General features: G+C 37.6%; 1 protein-coding gene across 1 annotated transcript in view; it reads left to right on the top strand.

Annotated features, from left to right (window-relative positions):
* The window catches only part of LOC115429038 (SH3 domain-binding protein 2-like), a 16,889-nt gene extending 9,257 nt beyond the window's left edge, over positions 1-7,632 (top strand). Inside the window, 8 exon segments of the mRNA XM_030148274.1 lie at positions 714-802; positions 804-1,033; positions 1,035-1,334; positions 2,933-3,053; positions 3,943-3,998; positions 4,176-4,251; positions 5,720-5,779; positions 7,061-7,632. Coding sequence (XP_030004134.1) covers positions 714-802; positions 804-1,033; positions 1,035-1,334; positions 2,933-3,053; positions 3,943-3,998; positions 4,176-4,251; positions 5,720-5,779; positions 7,061-7,195 — 1,067 coding nt within the window. The 3' untranslated portion in view covers positions 7,196-7,632.
* The last annotated feature ends 8,100 nt before the right edge of the window (positions 7,633-15,732 follow it).

The raw sequence follows: 15,732 nt of genomic DNA, 5'->3' as shown, positions 1-15,732 counted from the left end.
CGTAGGTCGGGTTCAGGTGGTGTTTAGATGGCTGTAGTTTACACTTTGATCACTAGATATCACTGTTTACATGACAGACTGTAGCATCTAAATACAGCTGTGGAAAAAACGATTAGACCACCCCTTGTTTTCTTCAGTTTCTTGTTCATTTTAATGCCTGGTCCAACTAAAGGTCCATTTGTTTGGACAAATATAATGATAACAAGAAAAACAGCTCATAGGAGTTTAATTTCAGAGCTGATATCGATCCATTTAACATGTTTTCATGATAAACATGTTGCATGTGTTCTTGTACTGCTAAAAACAGTGCTTCTAGACATTCCATGTTTTCTTTTCTGTCTGTTTTAGTCACATGACACACACAGGAGTTCAGGCTGGATTACAGAACCATTGTTTTTGGTGACTTTTGATGATGGTGATTTGATTGGTGATTTTTGATGGTCTAATCATTTTTTTTCCGTGACTGTATGTACGTGTTTATCTGTGATATAAGCACAAAAATCAAGAAACAATGAGCAAATCAGGGAGTTAAATCCGTATCATAGTCTCCTCACATCAGATGAATGGATGGAAACGTGTAAATGATCCTTTTCTTTAGTTTCTGAGTTTGTTGTGTTTGGTTGTAAACTTGTCTGTTCGTTCTCTTTCATTCCCGCTGAGTCGTGGACAGTAAAACTGACCAATCACAGACCCTGTTGTCATCCCCTGTGCAGGTCGACCCGTGGGGCCGCCTCCCTCTTACCCCCCCCCTCCGGTCCCGGCAGCGGTCCAGTTCCGTCAGGACTCCACGGCAGGTTTCCGCAAAGATCCGCCCCCCCCCAGTTCCACCGCTCAGCAGGATCCCAACCAGCCCCCTCCCTAAAAAACCCCCACCCATCCCGCCTCCCTCCACCAAAGGCCCGCCTCCTCCCCTTCCATCCGCCCCTCACCTGCCGAAGCCCTCCCCCTCCAGCCTCCCCCTTCTGCCTCCCCAGGCTGCAAAGAGGACTCCCCAGACCTGGGCCGTTTCAGTGGGCGGGGACGGCAGGGACCGCCCCCCCTGCGATGTCGGTCCAGTACCCCAACACTCTGCCCATCTGTGAAGAACTGGACAGCAGGTTGAGTCTGAACGGCCCCGCCCACTGCTCGCTTAACGTTGGGGGGAGCCAGTCGCTAGGCAACCAGCACCGCAGCAAACCCAGCCCCTTCCCGCCCCCCGGCCACGCCCCCCTGTCTCCGCACCTTACACCCGGACTGCACGTTAAACCAGCGATCCCCAAACCGCCTCCTCCGTCCTGCAAACCCCCTCTGCCCGCCGCCAAGGCCAAGCCCACGCCCACAGGAAGTCAACTGCAGTAAGTTACAGGCCGCGGCCACGCCCCCTGGTGGTCAACAACCTCCATCTTGTCTTTGTCTTACGTCGTTTTCATCTTTTTACATCTAATGTTATTTTCATCTTTTTATATATTTGTTTATTTATTTATTTACCTTTATTTAACCAGAAAAAAAAACCCATTGAGATTAAGAACGTCTTTTACCAGTGAGTCCACAGTTACAGAACAGTTCAAACATAAAAAACAGACACATTTACCAAGAAATAGTACGAATAACATTTACGAACAGATTAACCTTCTGGTGTCCAGGTGAGCATATTATGCACACTTTACATTTCATGTTATTAAACGTCATAAGACTGATAAAATCTGCTATTTTAATTATAAATATGAACTTTCTTTCTATTTTCTGACATTTAGTGACCATCATTTTAATAATTGCTGATGGTAATCATTAGTTGCTGCATTATTTGATATATTTGTCGTTTTTTTTTTTGTTGTTTTTACATCATTCCTCATTTTATTTGCTTTTAATGCTAAAATCAGTTTTTATTAACCTTCCAGTGTCCAGGTGAGCATATCATGCACACTTTACACTTCATGTTATTAAAGGTCATATTATTTTTTGCAAATTTTTTTCAGGTCAGGATTCAAAAGTTGTTCATTTTTGCATGATTTTTTAACAATTCTGATCCATCCACTAAAACCATCCCATAATAAACCGTGTTAAATTCCTACACTAACACCCTTCTACCAAGTGAGTACAAAATACACACTGACACGTTTAGCATTGACCTAGAAACAAAAAGAATTATATGAACCAAAGTTGGTGTTAATCACTGACATATGACAGGAGGAAAAAATAAATAATAAAGAATATAATTTTTATGTAGAATATTGGATTATTTTGCATTTAAAAAAAATATGGTTTGTTAAAATTATCTATTAGGTTTAAATTTGTGTTTTTTTTATTACTGTGTGTTTGTTGTGTCTTATTTTATGCATATTTATGGTATTTGATTAAACTGTTTCTATCTTATAATTTAATCATACTTTTAGATGTAAAGCACTTTGGGTCTTCTTTATGCTGTTGTAAAGTGCTGTATGAATAAAGTTTGATTGATTGCTTTGATTAAAATACAAATAAGTGTAAAAAACTTGAAAACACTGTGCAGATGATGCGCTGTAGGTGAGTAGAAGGACGTCTATGGGCTGTTGAAATGTATTTATTTATTTATTTGTATCAGACATGTAAATAGTTACAGTCCATAGAGTATAATGAGCTTTAAAAAAATAATAAAAAGGGTTATAAATGTAAAAACGACACGCATGCACACACCCTATCTTCAGTAACAAGTATGCAGATGCTGGTGCCAGTATTTAACAAACAGAATCAGTGTAAAAGTCAGAGTTAACTGTAAAAATCACAACATTTCTAGAATGACTTAAATGCAGAATAAAATTCAAAATTGCTTTCGGTAACATCTCATAATAAGAGCGAACATTATTAAAACAGAACATACCACTAGCACTACAGCTACGATCCAAACCATGTATTATGTGGAATGCGTTGTTAAAAGCCACTCTGAAAGCTGAGGCTCTGTGTGTTTTTTTGTCAGAAGAGCGTCTCCGGACGGACAGAGTTTCCGTTCATCTGGAGATGAGGTTCCGCCGGAGTTCAGGAGGAAATGGGACTCTGCCAAACACGACGACGAGTCCGACGACGACGACTACGAGAACGTAAGAGAAACACCGTCAACTTTAACCACCAGTCGAATTCAGCAGCCGATGAATTTCATAGAGCAGGGCTGTCAAACTCCTTTTCTTTCAGGTTCCACATTCAGCACAATTTAATCTGCAGTGGGCCGAACCAGTACAATAATAGCATGATGGGCAATAAATAATGACAACTCCAAACTGTTTTAGTGCAAAAAAATAACATTCAATTATACCAATATTTACATTTACAAATTATCCAAACAAAAAGGATGTGAATAACCTGAAACAAAATGTAATTTGTTAAGAAATATAAGTACAATTTTTATCGATATTATGCCTCGACTTATCATTTCTACATGTGCATTACAGATCATATCTACAAAGACACAAAACATTTACTAACAGGCAGAATATTGTTGAAATTGCTCTTAATTTTCTTTAGACATTTCAGGTTGTTCATAATTTTTTTTATTGTTTGTTCATGTAGACGTTTTCATTATTTAATTGTTTTGAACTAAATCAAAGGGGAAAAAAATGGTGTTGTCATTATTTATAGGTTATTATGATATTATTTTTGAGTTTGTCGCCCTAACTTGCACTTTGTAAATTCATCCTGTGGGCCGGATTGGAACCTTTGGTTTTGGCCTAAGCATTTAGAAAAAAAATGAAAACTAATAAAAACTAGCAAACCTGCTCGAAAAACGAATTAAACTGAATCAGAGAAAAAAAGTCAAAACTAAATAAAACTAAACTATAATGAAAAATATAAAAACTGTTAGAACCTTGGTACAAATAGTCAGTGTTTGTTACATAGTGCGTATTAGTCAGTTTTATACTGAGTGCTAAATGTAAGTGTGTGAGTTATAATTCAGTGTGAATCAACGTCTTAAAAGTGTGTGTTTTTTTTCAGGTGCAGCTTCCAGACTCAGTGTTCATCGACACCACTGAAACCAGTTTTGTAGAAAAGTAAGCCCCCCTTCTCCCTCTTCTGTAGAGTAAACCTGCCCTCTAGTGGTGGACAAACAAACTGCACCTTCTCATCTCACTGCTCTGCTTCCACTTCCTTTAGTGTCTGAACATTGGACTCATCTCCTGTTGAATAAATGAAAGTGTCGGTGTTCTTCATGTGTTCTTCTGCTGCAGGTTGTTCAGAGAAAGTGGAGTTTCTCCAGAGGACGGACTGTACGGCATCAGGAACTCAGGAACCAAAACCTCCAAGGTAGGACCAGGATCTACTGGGTTTACTGGGTCTGTTCTCACAGACTAATGCAGTCGTGGAAAAAATAATGAGCCCACCCCTTGTTTTCTTCAGTTTCTTGTTCATTTTAATGCCTGGTCCAACTAAAGGTGCGTTTGTTTGGACAAATATCATGATAACAACAAAAACAGCTCATAGTAGTTTCATTCAACAGCTGATATCGATCCATTTAACATGTTCTCTGGGTAAAAACCAAAATCCCTTCAGTTCTTCCATCAGTATCTGTGTCACTGCACTGACACAAACAGTGCTTTTATTCCTTCCATGTTTTCTTTTCTGTCTGTTTTAGTCACATGACACACACAGGAGTTAGGACTGGATTGCAGAACCATTGTTTTTGGTGACTTTGGATGGAATAATAATTTTTCATGTGACTCTATTAGACTTCAGGACACAGTCAGAGGACGATGAACACGTTGGGTGAAAAAAAACCTTTAAGATAGACTTATTTTGTCAGTAGTCGCTGATACATAACTGTTTCGAAGTCCTAAAACCCAAACTCAGTGATTGTCATGTTTTTAACCCCTTTCATGTAAACAAACCCTACTTTTTGATGAAAAAAGTAAAAAATCCCAATTCTGCATAAACCGACCTGGACTCAGAAAGTCAACCTTCCACGTTGATACTAGTCTACAACAGGGACGCCAAACCCATGGCAGTCCAGGTTCCACATTCAGACCAATATGATCAAATGTGGATCAGACCAGTCAAATAATAACTCTGTAACCTATAGTTAATAACAAATACAAGTTTTTTTCTTTGTTTCAGTGCAAAAAAACACGTTAAGTTATGAAAATATTTACATTTACAAACTATCCAAACTGAAAATATGGGAAAAACCTGAAAAAAAAAGAAATTTCATACGAAGAATAAGTAGAATTTAACAATATTACAGCTCAGTTTATCATTTATTCATGTGTTTTACATACGATGTCACATAAACATTTAATAACAGGCAGAATATTGTTAAAATTGTACTCAATTTTCTTTAAACATTTCATGTTCTCCATATTTGTTCAGCTTATTTACAGTTTTTATCCATGGATAGTTTGTAAATTTAAATATTTTCATAATTTAAGGTTATTTTTTTCACATCAAACCAGAAGTTCATTCAGAGTCATTATTTCCAGGTTCTTCTGTTATTATTTGACTTTAGATCATACTGGTCTGAGTGTGGAACCTGAACTCAAACCAGTTCAACACCAGTAACTCTTCATTTATTCAGTCTAATTTCTGACCTGAAGGGCTGGTTTGGACTCTGTGGTGGGTCAGTTTTGGACCACAGACCCCATGTTGGACCCCCTGGTCTGTAATTTGGACCACAGACCCCATGTTGGACCCCCTGGTCTGTAATTTGGACCACAGACCCCATGTTGGACCCCCTGGTCTGTAATTTATGCAGAATTAAAGGCTGTTTGTGTTTGTGCAGGTGTTGGTGGTGTGGGACGTCAGTATAAGTAAAGCCAGAAACTACCGACTGTTCGAGGAGGTAAGAACACACCCACATTCTCTAAAGGCTTTTTTTTTTTTCCTTTTTTTTTTCCTGTGAGCCACTTCAGGTTTCCACTCAGGAAATAAAGACAACGTTTACATCAAAATGAACTGTTCCCAACAGTGCATGGATGTTATCAGTGTCCCAGGTTCTGCTGTCCAGGACCAAGACAACTGGTCTGTCACTGGAGTTATTGTGCTCCTCCAGTCAGTGCAACAATATAAATAAAAAAAAAACCTATATGTAAGAAAAAATATATATAAGAAAAAAAACTATGATGTAAGGAAAAAAAAAAAATAAATAAATAAATAAATATATATATATATATATATATATATATATATATATATATATATATATATATAAGAAAAAAACAATAGGTAAGAAAAAATATATATACAAGGAAAAAAAACAATATGTAAGAAAAAAAGAATATGTAAGGGAAAAAAAGACTAGAGTGCAGATAATAATGGCTAAAACTAAAAGTAAAATAAATAAGAATATAAATTTAAAAAAAAAATAAAATTTGAATAGAACTGAAATAGAATAAAATAAAACAAATAGACATAAATGTGAATAGACACAATATTAACTGTATTTATATGTATGATCTAAACATTATTAAAATGATTATTGTGATTATGATTATTATGATTATTATTATGGTTTTAATATATATATATATATATATATATATATATATATATATATATATATATATATATATTTGTAGAGAGAGAGAGTTTAAAAATCACAGGATCCAGGTTATAATAAAGTGATAATAGTAATAGTAGCTTTAACAGTAATATGTAAGTAATATAAGTACCTGTATGTAAATAATGTTATTATTATTATATTATTATTAATAACAATAGTAATTAATAATAAAATAAATTGACAACAACAAACATTAAACAACTTAAACTGCAGAACTTTTTCTTTGTGTGACATCTGATACCTGTTGTGTGATTGGTCAGAAATTGGAAGTGGGTGTGGTCAATGTGAATTTCTGTACGTTTTTTCATCACGTATGAAACGTCATGACTCAAACGAACACACACACACACACACACACACACTTTCTCTGTTCTTATTCAGATGTTTGTGGTTTACACATGTAACCATTCCAGTGTTTATTATTATTATTATTATTATTATTATTATTATTATTATTATTATTATTATATATTTCCAGATTGTTTGTTTTTTCCTTTTCTTTATTAAACCGTGGTCGTGGATGTTCATTCATGTCGTCTGTGTTTGTTTTTCTTTTTTCAGAACGACTGCATCTTCCTGGACTCAGAGGTGACCTTCCCAGACCTGGCCTCTCTGATCGAACACTACCACGGCCGTCCGCTGCCTCACCACGGCTCGCTGTGTCTGCAGAAGCCGTACATGAAGACGCTACGGTGACCATCACCATGGAGACCGTCGCCACGGACACTGTCACCTCCTGCTTCTTCACTGGAAAAATGAAACAGATAAACTGAACGTCAGAGGAGGAGTTCTGAATGAGTCTGATATGGACCAGTTTAAGCCTCAGAACCCTGAAGACCGATCTGGACGGCACCGATTTACTTTCTTGGACTGAATTTGCTTAAAAACAACAACAACAAAAAAATGCAAATAAACAAATCAACATGGATCCACTGAGGTCTGAAGTGAACTGTACTGGATCCACAACAGACTGGGCTTAAAGGGCTCAGATTTATGTAAACCCAGTTATGACCTCTGCCAAGGAGGACATGTGTTCACCAGGGTCTGTCTGTCTGTCTGTCTGTCTGTGTCTGTCTGTCTGTCTGTGTCTGTCTGTGTCTGTATGTGTCTGTCTGTCTGTGTCTGTCTGTGTCTGTCTGTCTGTGTCTGTATGTGTCTGTCTGTCTGTGTCTGTCTGTCTGTCTGTGTCTGTCTGTGTCTGTCTGTCTGTCTGTCTGTCTGTCTGTGTCTGTCTGTCTGTCTGTCTGTCTGTGTCTGTATGTGTCCGTCTGTCTGTGTCTGTCTGTGTCTGTCTGTCTGTGTCTGTATGTGTCTGTCTGTCTGTGTCTGTCTGTCTGTCTGTGTCTGTCTGTGTCTGTCTGTCTGTCTGTCTGTCTGTGTCTGTATGTGTCTGTCTGTCTGTGTCTGTCTGTGTCTGTATGTGTCTGTCTGTCTGTCTGTCTGTCTGTCTGTGTCTGTATGTGTCTGTCTGTCTGTCTGTGTCTGTCTGTCTGTCTGTGTCTGTCTGTGTCTGTCTGTCTGTATGTGTCTGTCTGTCTGTATGTGTCTGTCTGTCTGTCTGTGTCTGTCTGTGTGTGTGTGTGTCTGTCTGTCTGTATGTGTCTGTCTGTGTGTGTATGTCTGTCTGTCTGTCTGTCTGTCTGTGTCTGTCTGTCTGTCTGTTACCAAGATAACTCAAAAAGTTATGGATGAATCTTGATGAAATCTTCAGAAAATTGTGATTCTGGCACAAGGAACAAATGATTATATTTTGGTGGTGATGGGGGGGGGGGGGTCATCTTTTTTAGACCCAATAATAAAAGGTAAATCCTTAAATACTTTTAAGGGTCAGAGGAAGTTCACAAAGATGGAGTAAAGCCATAAAAATCTTCGACAAAAACAGTTTAGTTTCCACCACTGCGTTGTTTTAGATCAATAAAAATGTCTTAATCGTAATAATTTTCTGGGTTTTAAAAATGCTTGGCTGATATTCTGAGTGCTTTTCTAAGTCTGTGCTTCATTTCTTTGTGTTTGGACTCTAATAGTTCAGACAGTTTGACTTTGAACCCTCCAGCTGCAGAAAACTAAATGGATTTTTTTTTTTTTTTTTAATTATTGCAGATATTTATATTTTTTTAATAGTCCCAGTTAATTTTCCTCTTTCATACATTTCCTCAGTTTTTTTTAAATCTATTTTTAAGGTTTTATTTGATGGTTTCACTATATTTGCAGACAAATATTGCACAGAAACAAGTGAAATTGTTTAATATTTTCTAGATTATGTTTTTATCAGACTTGTTTAAAGGGCTCATATTTGTCTAAACCCACCGTTCTTAGTCTGTGCTTCATTTCTTTGTGTTTGGACTCTAATAGTTCAGACAGTTTGAACTGGAACCCTCCAGCTGCTGCAGAACGAGCTTTAGATTCATTCTGGCAAAAACCCAGTGGATTTCTACAAACTGTTTGAATTCCTTCTTAACTCGTTGCGTCTCTACATTTGCTCATATCAGGTCCAGACTTCAGACCAACATTTCTGCAGTTTTTCTCCATAATTATCAGCAGCAGTGGTTGGAGTCCAGACTGAAAATATGTGGAGTTGAATGAAAATGAATGAAGAACTCAGAGCCAAGCAGAACATTTACAGTTTATGGAGAGCACAGGGAAATGTGGGAAAGGAAGAATTACATTTAAAAAAAAAAAAAGCAAAATAAGTTTAAGTAATTTATCACCATTTATTATAACATTATCTTTCGTATTTTGCTTTTTTTTTTTCATTCATTTGCCAAAAATTGAGTGGATTTCTACAACCCGTTTGAATTCCTTCTTAATTTGTTACATTTTATAATTAGAATTCTGATTTCTTTTTGTCCTCATAAAAATAATTAAAGAAAAAAAAAAATTGGATTTTTTTTTTTTCCAGGGGCCCTAATTCTCTTTTGTAATTTTAAGGATAGTTTGTGAATTGAAATATTTCCTTCATGTCATTTTACTTCATTTTTAACATTAAACCAAGGAGAACTTTGGTTATATCAGTTTATTATTTATGGGTTATTATGCTGTTGTTTTACTAAATATCACTCTGCTCTGTTCACCCTTGAGTGTTAATGTCTTCAGTGTAATTTTGGAACTTTTTGGAACTGTTTGACACCTCTGTTCTGGAACAAATGACCAAACAAACATAAGATTTAACGACAAAATGTGTTCAAGTACAAAAGACCACAGCGGAAAAAACATTCAGCACTGACGTAAAAAGGCTGTAAATGTCTATATTTATGTGTAAATGATGTATAAACTGTAATTACACTCATGTACAAATGTAAATACACAGTTTTCTAGCAAATGTATTTGAGAATGTGCACACCAAGGTTGTTTTTTTTATGTGGTTTTACAGAAATAAGATCCAGAAATGAGTTCAAGACCTGCTTCTGTTTTTTTAACGACAATAGTCGTGGATTTGTTTGTGATAAATTTGTTGTATTTTTCTGTCTCAGTTCTACGACGACATAAATAACAACACTTGTCACCACGAGAATGAAGTCGTAAAATATGGAGATAAAACCCGGAATTTTACATTAGTTCTGTTTAGTTATAATTTCTTCTATTTAGTTTTATTTAGATATAATTAGTTATATTTAGTTACATTTAGTTATAATTAGTTATATTTAGATATCATTAGTTATATTTAGTTACATTTAGTTATAATTAGTTATATTTAGATATCATTAGTTATATTTAGTTATACTTAGTTATATTTAGTTACATTTAGTTATAATTAATTATATTTAGTTATACTTAGTCATATTTAGTTATATTTGGTTATAATTAGTGATATTTAGTTATAATCAGTTATATTTAGTTATAATTAGTCCTGTTTAGTTATAATTAGTTATATTTAGTTATAATTAGTCCTGTTTAGTTATAATTAGTTATAATTAGTTATATTTAGTTATAATTAGTCCTGTTTAGTTATAATTAGTTATAATTAGTTATATTTAGTTATAATTAGTCATGTTTAGTTATAATTAGTTATAATTAGTTATATTTAGTTACATTTAGTTGTAATCAGTTATATTTAGTTATATTTAGTCATAATTAGTTATAATTAGTTATACTTAGTTACATTTAGTTGTAATCAGTTATATTTAGTTATCATTAGTTATAATCAGTTATATTTTGTTATAATTTGTTATATTTAGTTATTAGTTATATTTAGATATATTTTGTTATATTTACTGTAGTTATATTTTGTTATAATTAGTAATATTTAGTTATAATTACTTATATTTAGTTATAATTAGTTATATTTACTTTTATTTAGTTATATTTAGTTATATTTACTTATAATTAGTTATATTTATTATATTTAGTTATATTTAGTTATAATTACTTATATTTAGTTATAATCAGTTATATTTAGTTATAATTACTTATATTTAGTTATATTTAGTTATAATCAGTTATATTTAGTTATAATTAGTTATATTTAGTTATATTTAGTTATAATCAGTTATATTTAGTTATAATTAGTTATATTTAGTGCAGTTCCAGATGGAACTTCTCAAACCTGGGTCAACGTTGACCTTTAAACCTCGTCTTTATTCCATTAGTTTAATTCAGTGGAAATTCTCGTAACACTAATGTTTATTTTTTTATATTAACTCTTAAACATCACCTTTTCTGTGTGATTTTATTTATTATTCTGTCCTTTGCATTTTGTATTTTGTTGTATTTAATTCACTGATCGTGTACACATTCATTAAAATTCAAAGGTTATTTTATTCAAACAGAAAACTGCAAAGGCTTCATGAACTGAACCTAGAACGACTGAATTCATCCTTATTTTGTTCATTTTATTTGTTATTTTACTGGTTTTTGTTCATTTTTATGTTCATTTTCCCCTATTATATATTATTTTACAGGTTTTCTTAGTAATTTTTCTGCATTTTATTGAGAACGCCAACTGTTTTTGTTTATTCTGTTTTGTTTTGTTTTTTTCACTGTAGTAATTTTTTTTTTCTTTTTTTCGCGTTGTTTAATTGATTGTAAATGTTTTTTATGCATCAGCGCCTTTTTCAGTCAGATCTCATGAACTGAACATAAACACCTCCTGTCTGATCACATGCACATGTACGTGTGTGTGTGTGTGTGTGTGTGTGTGTGTCCACCAGGGGGCGACACACACACACGTTTATCACTGACTCAGTTTAACAGCATTGTATCTGTTTACCTGTTGGATGTGTGTTTGTCCCTTGGTTGTTTATTGTAAAGCGTCTTTGAGTACTTAGAAAAACAATATATAAAACTGATGCATTCATTATTATTATTATTATTATTATTATTATTATTATTATTAACAGAAGAAAAGCTTTGACCTTCATGAACTCTGTCCGTTATTCTGGAGTTTGTCGTCTTTTCTTCACCATGTTTGTTTTATTTTATATTTAATACTTTTAATAGTTTTCCTCTGAGAGTTCAAGCCCCGCCCACTCAGATAAAGAAGCCCCACCCCCTTCAGAAACCAGGTCCAGATCTGATTTAGGATCTGCCCCAAGACGATGAAGATGAAGATGAAGATGAAGATGAAGATGAAGATGAAGAGCTGCTGGGGCTGTGCTCAATCCTCTGCCACCAGAACCACCGACCAGAACCAGAACCACCCACAGGAACCAGAACCACCGACCGGAACCAGAACCACCCACAGAAACCAGAACCACCCACAGGAACCAGAACCACCCACAGAAACCAGAACCACCAACCAGAACCACCCATAGGTACCAGAACCACCCACAGGAACCAGAACCACCCACAGGAACCAGAACCACCCACAGAAACCAGAACCACCCACAGGAACCAGAACCACCGACCGGAACCAGAACCACCCACAGAAACCAGAACCACCCACAGGAACCAGAACCACCGACCGGAACCAGAACCACCCACAGAAACCAGAACCACCAACCAGAACCACCCATAGGTACCAGAACCACCCATAGGTACCAGAACCACCCACAGGAACCAGAACCACCCACAGAAACCAGAACCACCAACCAGAACCACCCATAGGTACCAGAACCACCCATAGGTACCAGAACCACCCACAGGAACCAGAACCACCCACAGAAACCAGAACCACCAACCAGAACCACCCATAGGTACCAGAACCACCCACAGAAACCAGAACCACCCACAGGAACCAGAACCACCGACCGGAACCAGAACCACCGACCGGAACCAGAACCACCGACCGGAACCAGAACCACAGACACCCTCAGTGTAAATCCTGTCTTTTCTTCTCTTTCATTCCAACTCAGACTCAAAGGTTTTTTTATTCAAACTGGAGTAAAAGTGTTTTCAGTTCCATCTGTCATTAACTGAACTTAAACCTGCTGACTCCTGTCGCTTTCATCGTTTTTCTTCAGTTTTGTTCAGTTTGTGGCTGATTTTGTTCATGTTTCTTATTAGTTTTGTTTATTTTTTCTTCATTTTGTCCATTTTATTCATGAATAAACCAACTGACTTTGGCTGTTTTTTTTGTTTTTTTTTCTTGCTTTTTTTCTACATGTTCTTTATTATTTTGTGAATTCTGTTTTTTTTTTATATTATTTATTATTCATTTGTTTTTGTTCAGTTTTGTTCAGTCTGTTGCTTATTTTGTTTGTGTTACTTATTATTTTTGTTGAATTCTTCATTTTTGTTCTTTTTATCGATCACTTCGGCTGCTTTTGTTGCTTGTTTTATTCTTTTTTTGTTTACATTTAAGTTAATATTTTGCTTATTTTGTTCATGTTATTTTGTTTTGTTTTTTTGTTAATTATTATTATTAATTTGTGTTCCTTTTATTTACCATCTAACCCCAGTGTGTCCATGGTTCTGCTGCTGAATCTGTGTCCTGGATCGTTCTTATAATTAGTAACATCTAGTGGTGAAGTTCTGTCTGTAGGTTCTGTAGGTTCTGTACAGTTCCAGGTGGAACCTCTGTCTGTAGGTTCTGTAGGTTCTATGTAGTTCCAGGTGGAACCTCTGTCTGTAGGTTCTGTAGGTTCTGTACAGTTCCAGGTGGAACCTCTGTCTGTAGGTTCTGTAGGTTCTGTACAGATCCAGGTGGAACCTCTGTCTGTAGGTTCTGTACAGTTCCAGGTGGAACCTCTGTCTGTAGGTTCTGTAGGTTCTGTACAGTTCCAGGTGGAACCTCTGTCTGTAGGTTCTGTAGGTTCTGTACAGATCCAGGTGGAACCTCTGTCTGTAGGTTCTGTACAGTTCCAGGTGGAACCTCTGTCTGTAGGTTCAGTAGGTTCTATGTAGTTTCAGGTGGAACCTCTGTCTGTAGGTTCTGTACAGTTCCAGGTGGAACCTCTGTCTGTAGGTTCTGTACAGTTTCAGGTGGAACCTCTGTCTGTAGGTTCTGTACAGATCCAGTTGGAACCTCTGTCTGTAGGTTCTGTAGGTTCTGTACAGTTCCAGGTGGAACCTCTGTCTGTAGGTTCTGTAGGTTCTGTACAGATCCAGTTGGAACCTCTGTCTGTAGGTTCTGTAGGTTCTGTACAGTTCCAGGTGGAACCTATGTCTGTAGGTTCTGTAGGTTCTGTACAGTTCCAGGTGGAACCTCTGTCTGTAGGTTCTGTAGGTTCTGTACAGATCCAGTTGGAACCTCTGTCTGTAGGTTCTGTAGGTTCTGTACAGTTCCAGGTGGAACCTCTGTCTGTAGGTTCTGTAGGTTCTGTACAGATCCAGTTGGAACCTCTATCTGTAGGTTCTGTAGGTTCTTCATCTTCATCCTCTTCTTCTGTTCTGTTGTGTTTTATGGAACTGATGGTTCCAGTGGACCTGGACCCTGTATGTCCAACTACAGCAGGTCCTGGTGGACCCAGGTCTAGGTTCTGATCCGGGTCTATCTGTGATGACTGTCTGTATACGTCTACCACCGTAGGATGCAGAACCACAGGGTCAGAACAGAACCACAGTAGAACCAGAGGAACCACAGTAGAACCACAGCAGAACCACAGGGTCAGAACTGAACCACAGTAGAACCAGAGGAACCACAGTAGAACCACAGCAGAACCACAGGGTCAGAACAGAACCACAGTAGAACCACGGTAGAACCTGCTCCTCCACACCCAGAGGAACCAGAACAGAACAAATGGTTTTAATGGATAATGTGGAGGATGATGGGTTAACACTGGAGATATATATATATATATATATATATATATATATATATATATATATATATATATATATATATATATATATATATACATGTGTGTGTGTGTGTGTACCGGTGCCGTGGCCGGTGAAGGGTTATCCTCCATCATCATCATTATTATTATTATTATTATTATTATTATTATTATTATTATTATTATTATTATTATTTGTATTTTATTTATCTTTCATTTATGTGTTCCGGTTCCGCAGCCGCTGAAGGGTTAACAGACCCGGGCCGGTGGCTGTGACCCGGTGGACCGGTGTTCTGATCCGGATCCTCCGTGAACCGGATCCGCTCGTTTCCGTCTCTTTAAGGAAACGGATTGTGTCTCGAGCGGCCGCCGCGGCGCGTGTTCGTGAACGTAGATGTGGGGGCGCGTGCGGAGCGTCCGCCTCCTCCGTGTCTTTCTTCTCTCCGCCGCCGTGGAGCGCGTGCTGCCCGGTTGGATCGGACGTTCCGGTCTGTTCCGTTTCTACCGCTCGCGAATGCGTGTATATGTGTGTGTGCGCGCGCGTGTATTTAAATGTGAGTGAGAGTGCGCGTGCATGTGGCAGTGCTTTTATGCACGTGCGTTGTGTGGGCGCGTGAACCGGCTGAAGATTAGACAGGCCAGCGCGAGGCGAGCCAGCAGCGACAGGCAGCCCGCGAGCGCACAGCTAGCAACCGAACGGCACAGCGCGAGACATGGTGACGTCCGCACCGGGGATCCTTCTGCTGCCGGTCCTCATCTGTCTACAGCTCCATGGGAACGGACACGGTAAGTGTGGGGGCACGAGGGGGTACACCTGTCCGGTACCGTGTCCTGGGGGGCACGCGCTGTGTGTGTGTGTGTGTGCGTGTGTGTATGTGTGTTAGCCGTAGTTACACCTGTCGAAGGAAGCGCGAGCCGGCTACACCTTTAGCTAATCCTCCACCTTCTGCGGACCGGACGCACCGCTTTGTGTGACCGGCAGTCGGTGCTCGGTGCGGGTTAGTGTCGGCTCTAACCGGGTTCTGGTTCTCAGGCACCGGGGGGCGGACGGGCCTCGGCTCATCCGGGATAATTACC

This window comes from Sphaeramia orbicularis, chromosome 12, assembly GCF_902148855.1.
Source record: "Sphaeramia orbicularis chromosome 12, fSphaOr1.1, whole genome shotgun sequence".
Lineage (NCBI taxonomy): Eukaryota > Metazoa > Chordata > Actinopteri > Kurtiformes > Apogonidae > Sphaeramia > Sphaeramia orbicularis.
This window is presented reverse-complemented; position numbering and strand designations above follow the sequence as displayed.